Source organism: Leptopilina heterotoma, unplaced genomic scaffold (genome assembly GCF_015476425.1).
Source record: "Leptopilina heterotoma isolate Lh14 unplaced genomic scaffold, ASM1547642v1 Lhet_6, whole genome shotgun sequence".
Taxonomy (NCBI): Eukaryota; Metazoa; Arthropoda; class Insecta; order Hymenoptera; family Figitidae; genus Leptopilina; species Leptopilina heterotoma.
The window spans coordinates 2907821-2929741 of record NW_025111137.1 but is presented as its reverse complement, the minus strand read 5'-3'; the positions used below and the strand labels follow the sequence as shown (position 1 = coordinate 2929741).

Here is a 21921-nt window from a genome sequence, read left to right as displayed (position 1 = left end):
CACTTACCACATCCCACTCTCACTTTCAACTCTCACTTACCACTTTCCACCCTCACTTACCACTCTTTCTTCTCACTCTCACTTTCCATTTTCCACTCTCACTTACCACTTTCCACTTTTACTTCCCACTTTCCACTCTCACTTACCACTTTCCACATTTACTTCCCACTTTCCACTCTTACTTCCCACTTTCCACTCTTACTTCCCACTTTCCACTCTCACTTCTCACTTTCACTTAAAATTTCCCACTTCCACCTTACACTCTAACTTCACATTTTCATTTGCACTTCCCACTCTCACTTACCACTTACCACATCCCACTCTCACTTACCACTTTCCACTCTCACTTACCACTTTCTCACTTTCGTTTCCCACTCTCAATTCCGCTTCCACGTTCCTGTCTCACACTCCACAAAGTGGGAAGTGAGAATGAGAAGTAAGAGTGGAAAATGGTAAGGGAGGGTGGAAAGTGGAAGGTGAGAGTGGAAAGTGGTAAATGGAAAGTGAGAGTGAGAAGTAAGAGTGGAAAGTGGTAAGTGAGGGTGAAAAGTGGAAAGTGAGAGTGGAAAGTGGAAAGTAAGAGTGAAAAGTGGAAGGTGAGAGTGAAAAGTGTGAAGTGATAGTGGAAGGTGATAGTGGGAAGTGAGAGTGAGAAGTAAGAGTGAAAGGTGAGAGTGGGAAGTGGTAAGTGAGAGTGGAAAAGTTACAGATTCGACTTCCAGACAGCGCCCTGACAACTAAAACATTTTTGAGAACCAATATAAATCCCAAAAGGAAAGCGGAATTCCGTAAACTTAATAGGAAAGAGGCGAAAATCATAACAGAGCTGTTAACTGGTCACGGAGATTTATGCTATCATAGGCATAATTCGGGGATTGTGGGAGTTCCGTTATCGATACCAGAAGCCTGGCTGAAATCCTTTCGCTGTGAAAGGAATTACGAATGCAGGCGTAGTAATTTAGGGAACGCAAAGGGATAACCCAAACGTTAGTGGCTTATATTCCTGTGGTCACAATACAATTTCATAATAAAAATAATTCTGGCTCATATTTTATCAAATAAAAGTAATAATTTCGTCCAGCTTTATCACTAAGACTACAAAAATAATTTCTTTTGTATTCTTATTTCAATAACCAAACCGATCGAGTCACTTGGTCCTCTCTAAAGTATCTCTTAATTATTCAAATTTAAACTGATTTTCCATTTTAAAAAAATCAAAAGTTCTATAGGGTGCATAATGATTATTACAATGTTAATTGTATAACTAACGACAAAAAAATATTTTTTCAGGTAAATTTCTATTATATAAAGTAAAAATAAAAAAATTTAAAATATAATTTTTTATAAAAATCAATTCCTTTTTTATCCTTGTGTAGTTAAATTTATGCACTACCTTGATAATTTTTGAAAAAGAAACTAATTTCACTGATTATACGTCCTACCAATTTAAATGTTTTGTGTAAAGTTAAATATATTTTTTTGAACTCAAAGAAAGAATTCAAGAAGAGTTATTAATGCTCCTACTGACATTACACATAAATACTATTTTTGGCAATAAAAATTAATTGGTTAGAAATAATTAAATAAATTTAAATACATTGAGTGACTGAATTCTCTCTTTGAGTTATAAGACCTCCTGAGGCCTATTATATGTCATATTTTTATTTATACATTTCCCTGAATGTTATGTGTCAAAAATTCACATTATTATTGTTGTGTATCGTATTTTGATCCTTTTAAAAAATAATCTGTGCTAGAGAATAAAATTGCATAAAATCCCATCAGCATTCGGATATTCGGGATATCGCAGGGACGTCCTGAGGATATCCTGTAATATTCATTTCCTGTTAGGGAAATACAATTTTTTTAAAATCAAATTAAATTATATCTGAGAGAAATTAAAAAGTTGAAAATAAAATATTGACAAAAAAAATTGAAAACTTACTCAAAATATTTTTTTTAGTAAAAACCAAAATAAGAAATTGAATTACTTCTTTCCAACTTTTTAATTTTGAATAATAAAATAAGAATTTTATTTTATTTATTTGTGTTCAATAATAAGATTTAAAATACAAAAACTTTCTTCTAATGTAATTTTTTTTAAATCGTAATGTGAAAAGCGATTTGCAAAGCAAAAAAAAGAGAATCGTAAACTAATCAGCATATAATGCTAAATATTCTTTGTTTGTTCTCTGTGGCGCCCGTTGTTGTATCTACCTGAACACCTGAAAAATCACCTGAATAACAAAACCACTCACTGAACCTCTCAAAAATCTCAAAACTCTACCTCCAGGTCTTGAAGGTACTAATTAAACGCCTTCTTAGCGAAATTAATTAGCAGCTTGTTCACACGTCGCACGTAGCATGCGATATTGCATACATGTTCCGAAATTAATATTTTTCGTGTTATTGTGTAAGTTGTTTCGCTCACCAATATATATTTTTTTCTCACATTCTTTTTTAATTCTTACTATGGGTTCCAACACTTTAAATACACTTTTTTCTACTCTTTCTTTTTGCACATTGTGCAAGTATACATACATTTTAATATTTTTAACAAAGGCGAACATTAACTCCACTTACTATTTTTTTTTTTGAAAACACTTTTCTTCTCTTATGAAGCAGAAGAAGAAAAAAAACAATTGTCACAGACTGACAAAATGATTATAATTTATTATTTCATTTCGAAATAAGAGTAGATTTGGTATGTTTAAAAAATACGAAAGAATACTGCTCGAAAAGTTTTAGTCAAGAATTTGATTTTTATCAACTTTAAATACATTTTTCTTTTGAAAAATAAATTTTCTTCTTATTTCATATTTAAAGTGAAGAAAATTAATTTTTTTAAAAAGAATTTTAGTAATAAATATCATAACGATTATATTAAAAATAATTCGAGCTATTTTAGTTAAAATTTTGATAGTAGTGTAGATTTTAAATGATAATTATTTTACTTTTACAGGGGGAGATTTTTTTTTAAAGGGGGTATTTGTTTTTACCATAGAAAATATGGTAAAATTTAGAATAGATTTGCATTTTCCTGTACTTCAGCACAAAAATAATATACTGCATGTGATTTATATTTCTATTTTGTGGTTAGTATTATATAAGTAGTGCATGATTTTAATTATCGTAGTTATAATGAATATTTTTCTAAAATAATCTATTTAGCGAACTATGTAGAATTTATTTATTTACCACATTATTGATTAATGCTTTTTTCAGAAAGTTATTTTCAATGAGAAAAAATGTTAATTTAGAAAAAATTATAATATTTATAATTAATTAACATTTTTTTCATTTCCATTGAAATGGAGAATAAAATAAAGTGAAACTACAAGTCCATTTCGACTTGTTTTGTAAAATATAATCTGCAATATATATATCATTTTTTGTGTGTGTTTGTGTGTGTCTAGGTGGCAAAAGTGGATTTACGAGGCATGACATCTTTTAGCTGAATTTCAATTAAAATTATTGCCTCGCTAATCCTAATAAGCCCTATCTACTAGACACCATAGATTAATTGGATTAAACTTTATGCATAATCTTCTTACCATTTTTTCACATTTCTTCATCTCTTCCCTTTTTTATTTTCTTTTCTTCTGTCAGTTTTTTTCCATATCTTTTTCAATTATTTTTTCAGCAAAAATACATTCTAGCAATTTTTTTTTATTTAATTTTTTTTCTAGTTGACATGAAAAAAATTTGTAAATACTTGTAGATAAAAATTACATTTTGTATAAAAAAAAATTTTTTGTTTTAATATCAAAATTTTCAAAGTTTGGATTGTTGAACTCGTGCCATGAGCACTTGTTTTGAAAATCAGATTTCGTAACAAAGTTTTAAAAACAATTTAATGTTTCGCATGTTCTTTTCATTATCGAAAGAAAACAAAATATTGCAAAGAGTGCGGTAGCAATTTTCTTTTAGATAGTATTAACAAAATTTAATTGTAATTACAAAAAAAAGCTAAAGCACGTCATGAAACTTGTTTCGTATTTTTTTCTCACAGTCTGATTTCAATTTTTACGCTATCGCACAAAATTCACGTTTTTTTTTGCAATCTTTTTTCACTGAATGAAAATAGAAAATAATGTATAATTTTTCAGAAACTGTTTCAAATTTCTATTTTTTTATATTTGGTATTTTCACACTTGTACATATTGACATAATTGTTTCTTTTTATTCTACAGTTTTTAATTTTTAATATTTACTAGATTTAATGGAGAAAACAAATTTTTTTAAAAAGTTCAAATACACTCTTATAAAGTGATTTTAAAATTATTTTCTCTTCTTTTCTTAACAATGTAAATTAATAATTAGATTTGTTGGAATGTTTCTTAAACATATTTTTTAATCAAAATTTGTATCAACTTACAGTAGTGTTAATAATTTTTATTATTCAAAAATTCATTTGTTCATCTATAAATTTTTACATCTTTCTCTAAAAAAATGTTTTTCTTTCTCTTTCTTATTTTTAACTATACTTTCTTTCACACTGGATGCATATTAATTCCAACGTTGAAAAATAATCAAATGTTATTTTTTCTCAGACTATGGCCGCAACCAAACGAAGTCATGCTGCTGGTCTAACTTCCGCTGTACCTCGAGCGACATTAAACGACGAAGAATTGGTAAGAAATAAGTATTTTAAAGTATTTTTTTCTTAATTTATAAAAAAATTCACTCAAATATCTTATATTTTAAATATATTCTCAAATCTAAATTTTCTTCTCTCCCAAAAGGAAAATAAAAGAATTGAACGTAAAATAAAGAACTATTTACAATAGATAAAGAAAATCTTTTACTCAAAATCAGCGCCAATAAAATTCGAACAACTCTTAACTTTCATCAATTGTTTTTATACTAGCTGACCGATGCAAAATTTATAGAAAAAAGGTTCTCAAACAGCAGTGCTTTGAAAAGAGAATGATAAAATTTTTACAACTATTTTATTTTACTCAAGAAAAGAAGTCCGTATTTGCTGAAACATAAAATCTTTATTGTCACTTAAATTTGAAATTCGTGGAGAAAACTCTTCATTTCAAGTAATGAAAATTCGGTCCACAAAATTTGCCAATTGTAAAAAATTGTATTGTATTTCAAATTGAGATTGTCAGTTTAGAATTACAAAAAATTTTTATCCCCTCTTTTTGTCAGTTGACATTTTCAGTGTGTCCCTCGTCGACGCACAACAAAAAAAAGTTTACATCCGTTTTGAACTCAGTTGAGAAATGGAGATATATACATCTTTAAAATTCCATATAAAGGAATTATAAATCAAACTCTTCTTAAAACAAACGAAACAAAAACAAAAAAAATTCTCTATTTAGATTTGTAAAAATTTTAAATTTTAAAATTAGAAGATAACAAATTTTAAATTGAAATCTTTTTTTTAATATATAGGTTTATTTCTTTTTGTCAGACATTTTTTTCCTAGAAACAGGTTTTTGTATTATGTTTAAAAATTCTGATCTAACACACACTCAATATCAAAATTACTATGTAGACTAAACTGGAAAATTCGTTAAAAGCAAAAGAAATTAAATTTAACCGCAGAACTCTCTTTTTTTCATATGAACCGTGCTGCATTTTATCCTCATTTCCACGCTATTTTCTTTCACGTAAGTGTGACTCAGCGACTGAAGTTTTTTATATCTTCTCTCCATTTTTTTTCTTCCTTACCCTTTTTAGTTATTCACATGATCTCATTTTTTCAACACATATTTTTTTAACTTTATATTTTCATTTCCTTTTCTATAAAATATGTATGATTTTTCTTTTTGCTCAATTCCAACTTATTTTTGTTTTTCTTTTATTGAAACGGCTAAAATTTTTAATAAACCATAAAACTGTGGAAATCTGTACAATTTGATCTGTTTCAATAAAAATTGTATTTTAGATTGCAATATGTTCCTTTTTTGTTTCTTATATTGTTTTCAATTGATGGGGAGCAAAATCAATCGAAACAGTATGGTTAGAAAGAAGGGAAGATATTTTTAATATTATTTATTTAATTTTGTTTTAGTGGAGGAAAGTAGAAAAACTTTTTTTGTTTTTAGTTCTGCTTTCTTTTTGATAAATTGGAACGAAATATGAGAATATAGTTTATATTTCAAACGAGTGAAAATGTAGTATCACGTTTAACACGAGTCTAAATATAATTTAGGAGAGGAAATCGAAAAGCCCTTCTCAGATTGAGGAATAAATTTTAGTCGAACGCTTAGAGGAATTTGAGAATATTTTCATGCCGGATGTTCCTCAAATTTAAGAGATACTGAAGTACAACAACTCGTAGCTTATTGACAACTTCAAAACTCTGTTCAAATCACCAAATTGCTGAAGTTAGTTTTATAGGAATAACCGAAAGTGGTTCCAGCTGGGTCCATAAACGAATCTATAAAATTCAAACATACAATATTGTTACGTCTTAATAAAGAGAGTAAACATACTAATAATTAAATTTATTTGAATTGTTTGCATCGGTGGTATATCCAATTTTATTCACGGAGCTGAAGGCTTTGATAGTAAGGATACAGGGCGTCTAGTCTGTAACTTTTCCATTTTACACTCCCTCTTTCCACTTTCACTTCCCACTTTTATTTCCCATTCCCTACTTCCACTTTCCACTCCCACTTTCAATTTCTACTTCTAATTACCCACTTTCTACCTGCACTCCCACTTTCCACTTTCACTTCCTACTCTTATTTCCCATTCCCCACTTCCACTTACTAATCCCACTTTTCACATTTCAGTCGTACTTCCCACTTTCAATTTCTACTTCTAATTTTCCACTTTCTACCTTCACTCTTAGTTCTTATTTCCCCCTTCCACTTTCAACTTTCCACTCCCACTTTCATTTATCGCTCTTCCCTCGCACTCGCACTCTCACTTCCCACCTTCCACTTTCCACTCTCAATTCCCACCTTCCACTTTCCACTCCCACTTTCAGTTTCTACTTCTAATTACCCACTTTCTACCTGCACTCCCACTTTCCACTTTCATTTCCTACTCTTATTTCCCATTCCCCACTTCCACTTTCTACTCCCACTTCTCACATTTCAGTCGTACTTCCCACTTTCAATTTCTACTTCTAATTTTCCACTTTCTACCTTCACTCATAGTTCTTATTCCCCCCTTCCACTTTCAACTTTCCACTACCACTTTCATTTATCACTCTTCACTCGCACTCGCACTTCCCACCTTCCACTTTCCAGTCTCAATTCCCACCTTCCACTTTCCACTCTCACTTCCTACTCCCACTTCCCACTCTCACTTTTTACTTTCCAGTCTCACTTCCCACCTTCCATTTTGACTTCCCACATTCTACTCTCACCTTCCACTTTCAACTCTCACTTACCACATTCCACTTTCTACTCCCACTTTGACTTTCCACATTCCACTTTCTACTTTTAACTCTCACACTCTACTCTCACTTATCACTTTAATTTTACACTTTCACGTCCCATTTCCACTCTCACACACCACTCCCACTTTTAAATGAAAATACTTTATTAACGATTAAGAGTGCAAGGTAGAAAGTGCAAGAAGTGGAAGGTGGGAAGTAAGAGTGTTAAGTGGAAAGTGGGAGTAGAAAGTGGAGGGTGCGAAGTGAGAGTGGAAGGTGGGAAGTGAGAGTGGGAGTGGGAAGTCGAAAACTTACAGAATTGACCCGCTGAAGTCTTATTGGAAACACTGAAACAAAATTAGAATTTGTAAGGAATCAATTTTGGAATTTAAATGAGGTTTGTTATGAGTGTTAGATCTTTACCATTTCAATTATTCTCTGAGTCGTTGGTCCAGGAAACAATTCTTCCTTCAGTGCGGTGTCGAGAAAATGCCCTTAACGATCGGTTTCAGAAAAATGAAAGTAGGTATTTTCCTCAAAATACATTCGAGTTATCCAAAAGTGAATGGTCAGGGGTCCAGGTGTCAATGATGATTAGATTTGAAGATAGATGTATGTACTACTCCTTAGACTTGGAATAACCGAGATAATTTATTCGATGTCAGTGTTGTACTATTCAGCTCGATGAGGTTTTCGTCTCAGAAAAATATAAAGGTGACTTGATGTAGAAATTAACTTCTTGTATGAACTATGACTTGTACTGTGACCAGACTCGAAGAAGACACTTGGTTAACTCGATGGCGATTTCGTACTACACTCGAAGAAGGCAATTTAGTTGATTCGCTGGTGAATTCTGGACTAGATTCGAAAGAGACAATTGATGACAGTTTACAACTAGTTAACTTAGTAGCGGTTCATGAACTGACGAATTCGGGAAGGGTGGCACCTTTTATACAGTTCCTTACAAGGGACAATATGATAATACCACCCACTTTAATTTCTTTCAGGGTAAATTTTTTATTATTGATTTAATGTTGGTGCATGGCAGTGCATGGGCTTAGTCCCTGTACTAGACAAGTGAGTGACCCTATAGAAAGATGACAAAATACTAATTACCATATTTGGTATCTGCTGTCCAGGTATAAGACAATTAGATCGATGTTTTTTTGGTTACAAAAGAGAAGGATTTAAATATGGACTTCTTCCTGTGGAAAGTATTTTTGTGCTAATTGATCTAATTATTCGATGTTATGACACTTAACAGTTGTGCAGATAACAGTTGAGCAGATAATGCTTAACTTGAAAAAGCTACTGGCATTCAATTAATTAATCCAATTGTTCACAAGGGTCCGCAAAAATCTGGTCGAGGTACAATGGTATCCATTGTCGACTGTTGTCCAGTTCACACCATTAGAACACGGTTGTCGATAAACCGGTTGTTCTCAAAAGAGAATTTTCTACAGTTTCCCTCTCCTCTGGCGAGAAAACCCATTAGACACTTAGCAATATTATCTACCTCCAAAGATAACAGATTTTTTCCATAATCTAACGACACCTAAACATAAAAATTTTACTCCGGATCTTCTCCTTCTACAGCGTACAATCGATTCTAAACTAGTTCATTCCTTGCATTAGTTTTTACACTTTCAAACACGGATCAATTATTTTGCGATAAGAGTTGTTTTACTATATCGAGTAAATTTTATCAGTCTGGGAAATTTCCCACTGGGGGTTCATAGTATCATGATAAAACAGACGAGAAGCAAAAAAAAAAGTGTTAAAACGAAAATATGAGAGCTATACACAGAGGAACATCCTGGCTGATATGGCATCCTCTATATAGTGCTTTTAGCGGATCAGTGCTTAAAACTACCCTTCTCTTTACCCTATGTCTTTTACCAATATAAAGCCGTAGAGAAAATGCACTCTCGAGATCGTTGAGATATAAACCACGAATCTTGAGCATGATTCATTGCGGACTCACAAATTTCCATGAAAATGATGTACGAATTTTTTTAAGAGGTTCTTTAAAACCCGTATCCAGATTTGCTTTCGCCTGAGAGAAAAATAGCTTTATTAATAAATCAATCGTTTCACAAGGAAATCTAATACATATATGATAAATAAAGTAATTATTTTCTGCTTCGAAGGATAGTTTGGTTACTTGGTTCGTGATTATCATTGTTAGGTTTGGGATACTAAAATTTTACTCTATTAACTAATATTATTAAAAATAGTGCCTACCCTGGTTCTAAACATTAATTCTTTAGATTTATAATAAACGAATTTTCTTCGTGACTAAAATAGCTGATAGGAAAATTTATAGATATAGATTTCTGCAGCAACATTTACCAACACTTTTTAGCTCCGACTCAAACCACTCAGTCGAGACTCATATCCTGGGTTTTTGTTTCAACGTCGAAGCATCAGTTCCTTCCCTTGAGATTATTTATGAAATTAATTGTGAAATAAAGTGTATCTTCTATTATGACAGCATGTCTACACACGTAGACATTGACAGACAATTCGATAATTTAGTCAGGAAGGATGAGGTGAGAATTCTCACAAATGTCATTACTGAAGTGCTGACTGTTATTTGTATTAGGGGAAGACTAGAATTTTTATGAAGAGCAAATGCGGTAGAGTTGGATATCTAAATAAATAGAGGTGTTCGTCTTTAATTTAACTCAAACTAGTCACTAGGCGTGCAGAAAAGAACTCAGTATCTAATTAAGATTATTTTAATTATTGTTTAAAAAAAAGAATCAGAATTTTCTATAGCAGAAATTTCACAAGCATTATAAATCATATCGTATTCTTATTTAAGAATAATTATTTGCAATTAACATGTTTTTAATTAAGTTATTAGATAGCCTAAATTTTATTTTTATCCACCTAGCTTAATGATGATAACGAACCAAGTCATCGACACGTCTTTTTTATTGTTTAATAATAAAATCAATAAAATTAAATAATAAAACCGGTCTATGTTATTTTTCACCTTCTAAGGATCAAGTTTTTTGTACGTCAAAAAAGCACATTCGGTTGAGAAATTAATTACACTAAAAAACAAATCATTATAAATTAACAATTAAAAAACGGATGTAAAACGTTAGAAACGTTTTTTTTTCTATAAACTTGAATTAAATTAATGAATTTATTATTTACTTGTAACAGATTATTTGTTACAGATTTATATTCTAACTTTTGTTAAGAGATTAAAAATAATAATTTCAAACTATTCAGTTTATATATATACAAATATGTTGGACTCCTTGAATGGATTGGTTCTTATGAAAATGCACGAAGAGAATGGAAAATCTATTTGGCTTTTGGAAGAATCTCACAGAAATAAAAAACTCACAATGCTTTTTTAGTTTCTTCAACTCACAAACATACACACCCATCCTTAAATTTTTTAGTCATATAAAATCAAAGTCATCGATTAAAATTAAAAAAAAATTGAACCAAGCATCCAAAGCATCTTGTTTTGCCTTTTAAATACTACTAGAAATGCTAATAAAAGACATTTCTAGTTATGTAGAAGAAAGATACTAACTATCATATTAGTAGAAATTATAGTAATTTTTTTTTTTTTTTACTTTCAGTGAGTCTAAATTGATTTAAGAGAAAATAATGGTTAAGACACACGTGAATGACATTGAAAAGCACATTGGCACGATAATAAATTGAAAAATTTTTTTATAGAAAATAGACTTAAGAATAAAGTTCACAGGAAATAGTATTAAAAGTGAAACTTCAATAATTATGAATATTAATTTTATTCTTAATCAACTTAAATATTTCCAAACCTAGAATTATGTTTCTGGCTCTTCTAAAAATTACCAAAAGGATTACTTTTTTGTACTGTTTCTTGTGAACTTGATAATTTAATACTATTCTCAACGCAAATTATCGACAAAGGAACGATATTCTTAAAATTAAATTTACTTTTAAAGTAAAGACACCTTACGTCTTTTTTGAACAGACGTGAGAACGTCCCAAATAAGTTTAGATGTCCTAAAGAAAACCCATGTGTTTGTTCCCTCTGGGTAAGTATAAAATCTCTTGGTTATTTGAGGGTAATTCTATAGAACCACCGCACCATCAGAAATAAAATATCGTATTTGAAGATCCCTAGGTTATCATTTGCAGAAATATTCCTTTGCCAATATTTATTGCTTAATTATTTATCCTACTTGTCGTCTAGTAGTTTAAAGTTGAATAACTCCGTAATTACATACAACTCCACTTAGGAACCTAACGGATGACGTTGATAGGGAACGTTTTTCTGATTTCGACAAGGGTGCATCCAAGTGGTCCCTTGTTTTGCAGGGAAGATCGTTCTTATCTCTTGTAAATCTGCAGATCACCACCCGAGTTGTTACTGCAATTATTCAACGAAACAATTAATTATCCTTAGTAAGCAAGCTTTCAACCATTGCGAAAGGAAAAAAGGACAAACGCTTCTGTTAGCATGAATTTCATTGTAGAAATTTTCTACTCCAGACAAACAAGGTCCAGAGGGCAAAAGACAGGTGATGCCCATTGAGATAACGAAGCAGTTAGTTACAGTCATACTGACCCCAATATCATCAGGACTTAGAAAACTTAGGAGACATAAAAGACTGAGAGGACCTGAGGGATGTGGGCAGATGGCGTCTTCCTAAGAACTTAGTGGGTAGTCCTCTGTTAGGTTAGTTCCAGAATGGGCCAAAACGTAATGCAGGCGTGACGCGTCTCAATGCTAATTAAATGGGGATATTCTATGGTACTGTTGAGGACCTAGAAATTAGTCAAGATAAAAATATTTTTATCCTCTCGGATAGCAAGGCAGCGATGTTTGCCTTGAAACTAACTGGAATTAACCGAGTTATTCTTCTCTGGGTCCCCGGTCACACTGGATTCATTGAAAATGATAGAGTGGATGAATTAGCTTAAGTAGATGCTAGGGAACAGTTTATTGGGCCTGAGGCTCTTATTAGGGTTTCTGACAAATGCTTTACCCTGGAATTCAAACAGTGGTTGACAGCAGAGCACCAAAAGGAATTGTAGGCGATTAGGAGCTGTAGGCTTAACCTGGGGATTGCGGACATAAGATGTCTTTCGAACAGACATAGATGTCCTAATGATGTCCTAAAGACATCTCATGTCCCATTGCTTACAGAGAACCATGTTACTTTTCTTTAGGTTCCTGGTCACAGTGGATTCATTGGCAACGATATATCAGATAAACTAGCTACAACAGATGCTAGGGAACAATTTATTGAGCCTCATCCTCCAATTGATGTTTCACCCTGGAATTCAAACAGCTGACAGCATAACACCAAAACACCAAATTACGCTATCATAGGCATTGTATGATGATTGCGGAAGACCTGTCGCTACCAGAACTCAGGCTGAAATCCTTTTGTTGTGTAGGGGATTGCAGATACAGGGATAGTAGTTTAGAGAACCTAAAAAGATTACCCAAACATTAGTGGCTAAGATCTCAAAGCTAACTTTTTTTAATAGGAAGCTAGCATATACCATTTTTTCGATAACTCTGATCAGCATTATTAATCTTTTTGATGATGTAATTTTCGGTATTTTTTTCATGTCCTCTGTGTCCAACTCTAAAGTCACTAATCCAACAGTAGCTTCGAAACTGCTATCACCCAAAAACCTCAATGTACTGCCTCATCTTCTGCTCTCCCACCACAATAATTTGCGGTGCCACTAGAAGTAGGTCACCACCATAAATCACAACGTTAGACCTAAGGCTAGCAGTGAAATTTACAGTTTCCGAATAACTCATACACATTGTACCCCATAATTTAAAATCCATTTTTTTTAAGTTTTCTTATTTTTGGTCGGCTCCAAAAATATTATTTACCTAGAATACCAATAAACCTCACTTACCATTTAGAAAGACCCCAATAACCTTTTAAGAGATTACTATCATTACTTTAATTACACTTTTGAATAAAATAAAAAATTTTATATTAAAATATAGAATATCGTTCTTTTGAAATAGTGCTCTAAAATAAAAAATGAAAAGGTGTGAATGAAAGTCATGAATGTATGAAAATAGTATATAAAAGCAGTAAAATAATCCGATAAAATACTAGTAATCCTATAATGAACGGAACTTAAAATCCATTATAATTTTGGATCTAAAAGAAAAGTTTAAAAAATGAAAATGTTTTTTTTATTAAAATATCGAATTAAAGGTTATTCTAAAGCTAAAGTAAATTGACGTTTTACTTTTTAGAACATAGATCGATTCAAGTATGAATGATGTAAGTTTGTCTTTAGTAAGTGGAATGTCAAGAGTTCAGATGATAAATTAGGGGTTGAAATTGCATGACAGGAGTGGTTATTAACAGAAAAGTGATATGTTCCCGAAGGATTATTAGATTGTCAACAATAATTATAAATCGTATATATATGACATGTTATTAATACATATTTTTTCAAACTATGTCATCTGCAGAAGATGCACGTATACAAGAAAACACTTCAGGCTATGATTTACCCGATTTCGTCAACGACTCCTCACAACTTTGTTACTTGGAGTGCCACTTCTCCTACCTATTGTTACGAGTGTGAAGGATTGCTTTGGGGCATTGCAAGACAAGGCCTGAGATGTATGGAATGTGGTGTCAAATGTCACGAAAAGTGCAAGGATCTTCTTAATGCCGACTGTCTTCAAAGTGAGTACAATTTTCTATCTTTATGTTTCTCCTTTTTTCCTTAAAAAGAAAGGCACAAAGTAGAATTATTCAGAATTTGGAAATAAAAATTCACTTTGCACAATTTTTTTTAAATGCCGGGAAAGTAAATTCTCGTGTTAGATGAGTTACCAGCTAGTATAAGCGCATCGAAAAGCGACGAAGTGAGTATAATGTAATCTTCTTAACGGGAGAAAGCCACGAATTTTGGCACAGCTGAATGCAGAGAACCGACCAACGTATTTTGTGGCAAAAACTTTAGCTTTACTCGCGAGTTTAATTAAATGCGCAAAATTGCAAGCAGTGAGTCAAGAAATTGATTAATAGCGTTATTTAAAGTGGAAGAATTAAATGTCAAGTCAGACGCTATTGATATAGCAATTATGCTATCAAAATAAGAAATAATATTCTAATATTGATTTTATTTTTTTTTAGTTAAATTAAGACAAATATAAATATAAACTTTGAATTTATTATTTGGTCAAGATGACCTAATTTAGTTTATTTAGTGTTTTCACATCGCTAAATAGTTAAACCGTTCTGGTGCTCTGAATGGAATGGAGCCGGTGTGGTAACAGGTGGTAGCATCACTTGGAGTTACTTTTTAATAATTTAATTTCAAATTTTTTGACACAATAGAAAGTAAACTAAATTTTAAACACCAAAATTACAATGTCCTTCTTTTTAATTAAATCGGCTCATACAGGCAACTGTCTGCTGTCCTTTCGGTTTCGAATTTAAAAAATGTTCTTTTTCTGATTCTCGATTACGTTCTTCTAAAGTTACAAAACTGTTTTCGAACTGTATTAAAAGAAACAAATAATCATGATAATATCAAGCAATAAAATAAAGTATAATGGGTAAAATTGGATCTCGCTAAAGCAAAAGTTCGTTTCCTAAAAAAATAAAAGAAAAAACCGGACATGAAACTCTTATCATCAGAAAGGCGCATCGCATTAACGAAAACTGCTAACGGATGAAAAAGAGAAAATATGATAAAATAAAGTGAAAATGTGGAAAATGAGGACTAAACTTCCTTTTCATCTTTTTAGCAATTGAAACTTTTATGCTTTTAAAACTAAACTCTTTTTTCTTGATTCACAACAAAATTCTCATGAACTACAAATGTGAACATAATATATTGGCGATATGCATTTATTTCCATATATAAAATTTTTAATAATCTGAATGAAAACGTATACTGCGGTAATGATCATTAAAAGTAACTGTATGATGTGTATAAGAATATAAAAAATTTATTTAAAAAGCAAGTGAATTAAAATTTAAACCTCTCGAAACTGTTATTATCCAGCTAATATCTTGAATTCTTTACCCAAAGTAAAGAGGCTAATTTCTAATTTCTAAGCTAATTTCAAGTGCATGTATGATTATTTATTGTATTACTTAAAATTATATTTTTTTCATTTTAGGAGCTGCTGAGAAGAGTTCGAAACACGGAGCAGAAGATAAGGCGAACAGCATTATCACCGCCATGAAGGAAAGGATGAAGCAGAGAGAGCGGGAGAAACCGGAAATCTTCGAGCTCATCCGGTAAGTCTGTTTTAATACTTCCGTCAATCCCTCTCTCTATTTTTTATTTAAGCAAAGCTCTTCCTAATTTCAATAGGTATCTCGATACACGGTTTGTATTACGTTACTTAACGCAAGCTCATTTCACCTGATTTAAAGGATCCAAAAATGATTAAACATAATTTTTGTAATCTCTTAAATACTATAAATTTTTTATTTTACATTTTATCTCTGATATAAATTCATAAAATAATAGTTATATTTTGAATAATTAAATTAAAATGAAGAAAAGTTTGAAAGTAGAATAAAAATTAAAGTATAATATATTTATTTTTTATCGTGAAAAAGTTTATTTGAACGATATATAATTATTGGTTTTTGTTTACCGCCATAATAATGATATAATAACTTTTTTTGTAATTTCAAAATCAATAAGAGTTCATCTCTGGATAACATTATTGGTATACTTTATTTATGCATCGTTAAAGTTTCGAAAATTAATTAATAGATAAATTTCATCTGAATTTAAAAACTGGGTCAAACCATTGTTGTCTACACTTGAATTTTCAACTGTTAGTATAGAAGCGCTAATTTATAAAGGACATTGTTTGCAGCTGGTGAATCAGTCTAAATTTATGGGCAACAAAAACTGATACCCTTTTGTTTTTTTAACAATCTAATTACCGTGTCATTTATGTTTTTTTAATTACACATTAGGCGAAACTCAAGTCATATAGTGTTAATGTAGCAATTACTGCGGTCGGTAATATAAATTAAAATTTGTAATGTCAGTGAATTTAGTACTCACGTTTGTTTCAATCAAAACTCTTTAAAATTAGTGGGTAATTTATTTGTATAAAGAGATATTAATTCTTGATTTTAAACCTTAATACTTTGTAATATGATTTTTATGTGATGGAATTCGCTCGCCGGGTGAGGTCCGGGAACCTTAATTAATGTTATTAATGCTGTGAAACATTTGCTATTCGGTTATCGTCTGACTACTTCTAGATAAAACTGTACATAAATATTGGAACGCTGCCGATATTCTTGCCCAACTGGAAAGATTCTAAAGTAATTAAACTAGACGGCGATTTCTAATCCAAGGTGTGCCCTAAAATAAAAAAATCTTCTCCGTTGCTTAGCAGCAGGTAAAAGAGGAGCACCTTTATTCACCTGGGGTCAAGAAGGGAAATGGAAATTGAATCCGCATCCTCTCGAAGGAGCACTTGCAGAGAAGTCACAAGGACCGAGAGTAGGAAGCAAGATGTTCATCTGCTGCAGGAGCACCTTTAACCACTTGTGTCATAGCAGCAACTCGTACAGCAAAACGAGAAGTGGTTTCTTGCTCAGAGTGCAAACTATCAACCACTGGCAAGAGGGAAATGGAAAAGCGCTGCAAACATGGAACCTTGTATTTAAAAAAGATTGACAGTACCCAGAGTGCAAGAGAACTGGTGCCTAATGAAGAAGTAGAGTTGCAGTCCTATTAGCTCTGACAATACTCCATCAGGAATGGGAGTAATGCAATACCAATGTTTCAGATGGGTATGGTGAGACTTCGGTCTAGAATCAGAACCTCCGTCGTACCTTGTTGGTGGTTGCTAAAGTACTATAGTAACAAGCCATCAGGCTATAGTCCTTAACGGGCCCAGGTACCCGCAAAGGACCAAAAAGAAGGTCATACAAGAAGCTCCGGCCTCATTTTTTTTTTTTGTATTGTTCAACATTGTCAATATTAGGTTTGGCGGACAGGTACAGTGCTGGCAACTCAGGTGCCTCGGGATTGGTCTGACTTGGACAGTGTTACTCAGAAAGATGAAGTCCAGGAAGTAATGAAACAATAGCTCATATAAAACTTGAAAGCATAAACATCTTTCTGTACCTTAGGACACAACAAGTTCAGGATGAAGCTTGCAGTTGTTGTATCGAACAATAGGAAGCATAAAAGTTGGAGAAATTGGGTAACATAAAGATTGGATTTATGTGCTACCCGATCAAATGAAGAGTAAAAGTCGTAATGCCACAAGTGTCTGAAATACGGTCATATGAGAAGAGGATGCAAATAGGCTGATCGATTAGTTGTTTACTTTCTGCACTGAGAAACCGATCATACGTTTGCCGGCTATAAAAAAAGCGAAAACTGCTTTTCATGCAGAGAAAAGTTCGGCCACAAGGTGAACATTAACCACGTTGCCAGAAGTGATATGTACGGAGTTTTTTAATCCACCCTCAATAAAGACAAGAATTCTCTTGTAAGAACGAAAGACAAATAAATTTACAGAATTGGTAACAGCATGAGGACACAATCGAGATCCTGGACTTACTTTTTAAGGGCATTTTGGATCATTGATTGCGAACCTGGCATCAGATTTTCAAAATTCGAAATAGCAGATCTAATACGGCACTAAAAAATGTAAGATATTACCTTCGCTTGAGAAATTTTGCAAATTCATCAGATCTGCTTCGTACTCGTTCCCCGAGGGTATTTGGGGTCGGTGATTACGAATCTGGCATCAGATTTTTAAAATTCAAAATGGTGGATTCAATATGGAGGGCAAAATTAAAAAAATTATTGGATATGCTTGAAACTCGTTACTTCGGGAATTCTTGATCAACGACCCTAAGAATCCACTGTTTTGATAAAAAAAGCCCTTTTTCTGTAAGAGACCTCGAAAACGTAAAAATCGATTATTTGAACCTAAAGTTCGTTTTAATTCTCCAGGTCACATATATAGTTTAAGAAAATTCAAAAAAGTTGATTTTTTTAAAAGTTACAATTGGTGAAGCCTTTTAGTTTATCGACCATAAAAACAAAAAACGGCCAGCTCTACACAAGCATGATTTCCAATCCACGTGTCTGGTTAAGCAGATTATCGACTTCTGACTACAAAAAACTGGCACTTTCTAAAAACTTGAAAATTAATTAAATTCTAAAGTGTAATAAAAGTTTTGATAGTTAAAATATATGAACTGCTTGATAAAAGCTGAGAATATATAACTTTGACATTCGATTATTGTAATTACTTGCTAATTACCTTACAACTTTTATAATCTAAACTTACTGCGCTTTTAGCAATTTCTCGCATGAACTTCGATTTATTTCTAAAATAACAAATTATAAAGATTATCATGTATATTTCAACAATAATAAATATTTATAGTTATCTACCGTTTATTGTAAATTTAAAATCTTGTTTCAAATTTATATTATATACAGAACTACAAATTTAGTTATTTAGCTTATGGCATTAATTGTAAACAGTAGTAAATTTTGTTATTTTTTGCTCGGACTAATTAATCTATTTAATTCATCGTATTTGGAAAATTATTCCAACAATTATAAATGTCGATGACTCTGCAAATGGACATTTGTTTTATCGTTAAACTAATGCCACCGCCCACTCGAGATCCGCAGTCTTCAATATAATGAAAATTGCTCTCTGTTAATTTTATTTAATTTTCTATAAAGACTATTGATTATTAAAATGGTTTAAATTACGCTTTTGTAATTTTAATTTTATAAAATGAATTAGAAATACAAATTAAAAAATACATCTTTTTGGATCCTTGAAAATTAGTGTGAATTGTTTTTTTTTCGTTTTAATTATTCTTTAACATCGAAGAAAGTTGTTCGAGGTCACGGGGCCGAGGGAAGAGGTACAGAATGGAGAAATTTGGTACCGTGCCATCAACTAATCGACGTCGTCGTTAACAAGTTGATCGACCAACTGCCGTTAATTACGAAAGGTTGTGTACCTAACGTGTCAACAGTATTTGACAAACTAAAATATGTCCATTCACAAAACATAAAAATTCCATTGACTAGCCAACATAATAGAGACAAAGTAGAATTTAATTAAAGCACAAAATAACTTTTCAAGTACTAACATAATATTATATTAACTTCAAATTTATTTCAATTTCATGAAAAAGTTCACCAAGTCCTATTTTTAGATTATTACATTTAATACGTATACGAATTAAATTTCCAAAAATTAAAGAGACAGTGCAAAGTTTTATTCATGATAATGAGCTACACAGAAAACGGACATATTCTCTTTACGCGAGTTCCTCTACTGCGAAAGCAAAAAAAAACCTCAGCATACTTAAAATAAGTCGACAGAACGAAACCAAATGCAAAAAAACGTTTTCATATGAAAGTAAAAAGAACAGAAAAACCTCGACCCCGTGTACCGGAAACGTATGCAAAAAAAAAAATATATTCGGACAGAGAAAAATATACTTCCATGTAATTCTGGGGGTAAAAAAAAGTAAAAATATAAATGTGTGTTGGATATATAAGTCAGGTGATGAAAAAATTTGGAAGACTTTATGTGAATCTCGTCGGAGTTTAGGTCTGTGTTTGGGGTCGATGAGAAGTCACACATTGGTCACATGACTTCAGTGAAGCAATCAGTCCTGGATGGTACGAGCAAATGGTCTGCGAAGATCGCCATTACAGGTTTGTCAATAAAAGCAAAAAAAAAAAAAAGAAATTCGCTGTGCTCTCCAGTTCTGAACGCATTATTAAAATGACGTAATATTCGTAAAGTGTCTCTGTATTTTATATATGTTTGAAGCTTCCTTCAGCGAAAATAAAAAAAAAACATTTATTGCTCAGCGGCTGTTGCTGTTATCCATATACATATATACTATATTACACGTCACAATATAAATTTTTACAAATATTACTTTGTTTGATTTTATTAATCAAGACGTGCTGAAAGTTGTTTAGAAGGGTAATTTAATGTTTGTTATAATCGAATGAATGCAATGATTTTTTATTTTATAGTAGAATTGGGTTCCTTTAATTGTTGCTGTTTAACTGATGAATTTATGAATTATGAATTCAAAAAACTCTTATTGAAAACAAGACCCCTTTACTTGACCATGGGTCGATTCTGTAACTTTTCCACTTCCCACATTCACTTCCCACCTTCCACATCCCACTTCCCACATTCACTTCCCACCTTCCACATCCCACTTTCCACTCTCACTTCCCACATTCACATCCCACCTTCCACTCCTGCATTCACTTTCCACTCTTACTTCCCACTCTCATTTTCCACTTTCACTTCAACTTTCCAACTTTCACTCCCACATTCACTTCCTACTCTCCACTACCACTTCCCACCTTCAACTTTTTACTTCCACATTCACTTTTCACTTTCACTTTCCTCTGCCCACCTTCCACTTCCACTTTACACTCTCAGTTCCCACTCCCATTTTCCACTCTCACTTCCAACCTTTCACTCCCACATTCACTTCCTACTATCCACTTCCACATTCACTTTCCACTTCCCACCTTCCACTCCCACTTCACACCTTTTACTTTCCATTCATACTTTTCACTTTCCAACTATTAAGAGGGAAAAGTGAGAAGCGAATGTGGGAAGTGAGAGTGGAAAGTGAAAGGTGTGATGTGAGTGTGGGAAATGGAAAGTGAAAGTAGGAAGTGGGAGTGGAAGGTGGGAAGTGAGAGTGGTAAGTGCAAAGTGGGTGTAGAAAATGGAAAGTGGGAAGTGAATGTGGGCAGTGGAAAGTGGTAGGTAGAAAGTGAATGTGGGAAGTGAGAGTGGAAAGAGATTGTGGAAGGTGGAAAGTGAATGTAGGAAGTGAGAGTGGAAAGTTGGAGTGAGAAATGAGAGTGGGAAGTGTAAAGTGGAAAAGGTACAGAATCGACCTCCTGGATAAAAGACTAAATAAATTTGTTTCAAAATTCTTCAGGTACGAATAGAAAAAACCTCTGAGCTATTCTTTAAAACATTGACCAATGGCAAAAATAGTTAGGATCAAAGAATCTGGCTACAGCTAAAATATTTAAGTTTAAGTTTTAATCTATTTTTGTCGTCCGCCATGGATTGATAGATTTTGACCATAGTCTGGAAAACGTCCATAAGTATAATGATGTTTTATTTGTTTGTCAATGTTTCAAAGTATGACACAGAGCTTGTTTACTTTGGATAAAGTCTTTGACCATAGTTAACTACAATTTACCATTTACCTAAGAAAAAACAGACTTATTTTTGTTGAGATATTATGTTTTTAAACTTTAAAAATACCATTTAAAAAAAAAACATTTTAAGTTTTGAAGAAAAAGACCTTGTTAAAAATCTTAAACTTTCTCAGGATTATCGATTCCAGGGCCATGATATAAGTCCTCCAACGACTCGCCAAAGTCCAATATTCCACATTGTTGCGCTTTCTGCAAAGGATTCTTTCCTCCCGTGTAGTAAGTTACGCTCTACCATTGGCTTGTGAGTTATTCGATTTTAAATTCGTCTTTCAATTTTCTTCAAATCGATTCGAAACTTCGGGAGAAGATTT

The 21921-nt window shown here is 32.3% G+C and overlaps 1 protein-coding gene across 11 annotated transcripts in view; it reads left to right on the top strand.

Annotated features, from left to right (window-relative positions):
* The window catches only part of LOC122509186, a 166464-nt gene that overhangs the window by 107958 nt on the left and 36585 nt on the right, over window positions 1-21921 (top strand). For 6 of the 11 annotated variants that reach the window (XM_043623019.1, XM_043623024.1, XM_043623023.1 and 3 more), the window contains 5 exons: window positions 2294-2302; window positions 4554-4634; window positions 13824-14043; window positions 15492-15612; window positions 19950-20056. In XM_043623019.1, coding sequence (XP_043478954.1) covers window positions 2294-2302; window positions 4554-4634; window positions 13824-14043; window positions 15492-15612; window positions 19950-20056 — 538 coding nt within the window. The remainder of the gene's footprint in view (window positions 1-2293; window positions 2303-4553; window positions 4635-13823; window positions 14044-15491; window positions 15613-19949; window positions 20057-21921) is intronic. The other 5 variants (XM_043623026.1, XM_043623022.1, XM_043623021.1 and 2 more) reach the window with 4 other exon arrangements.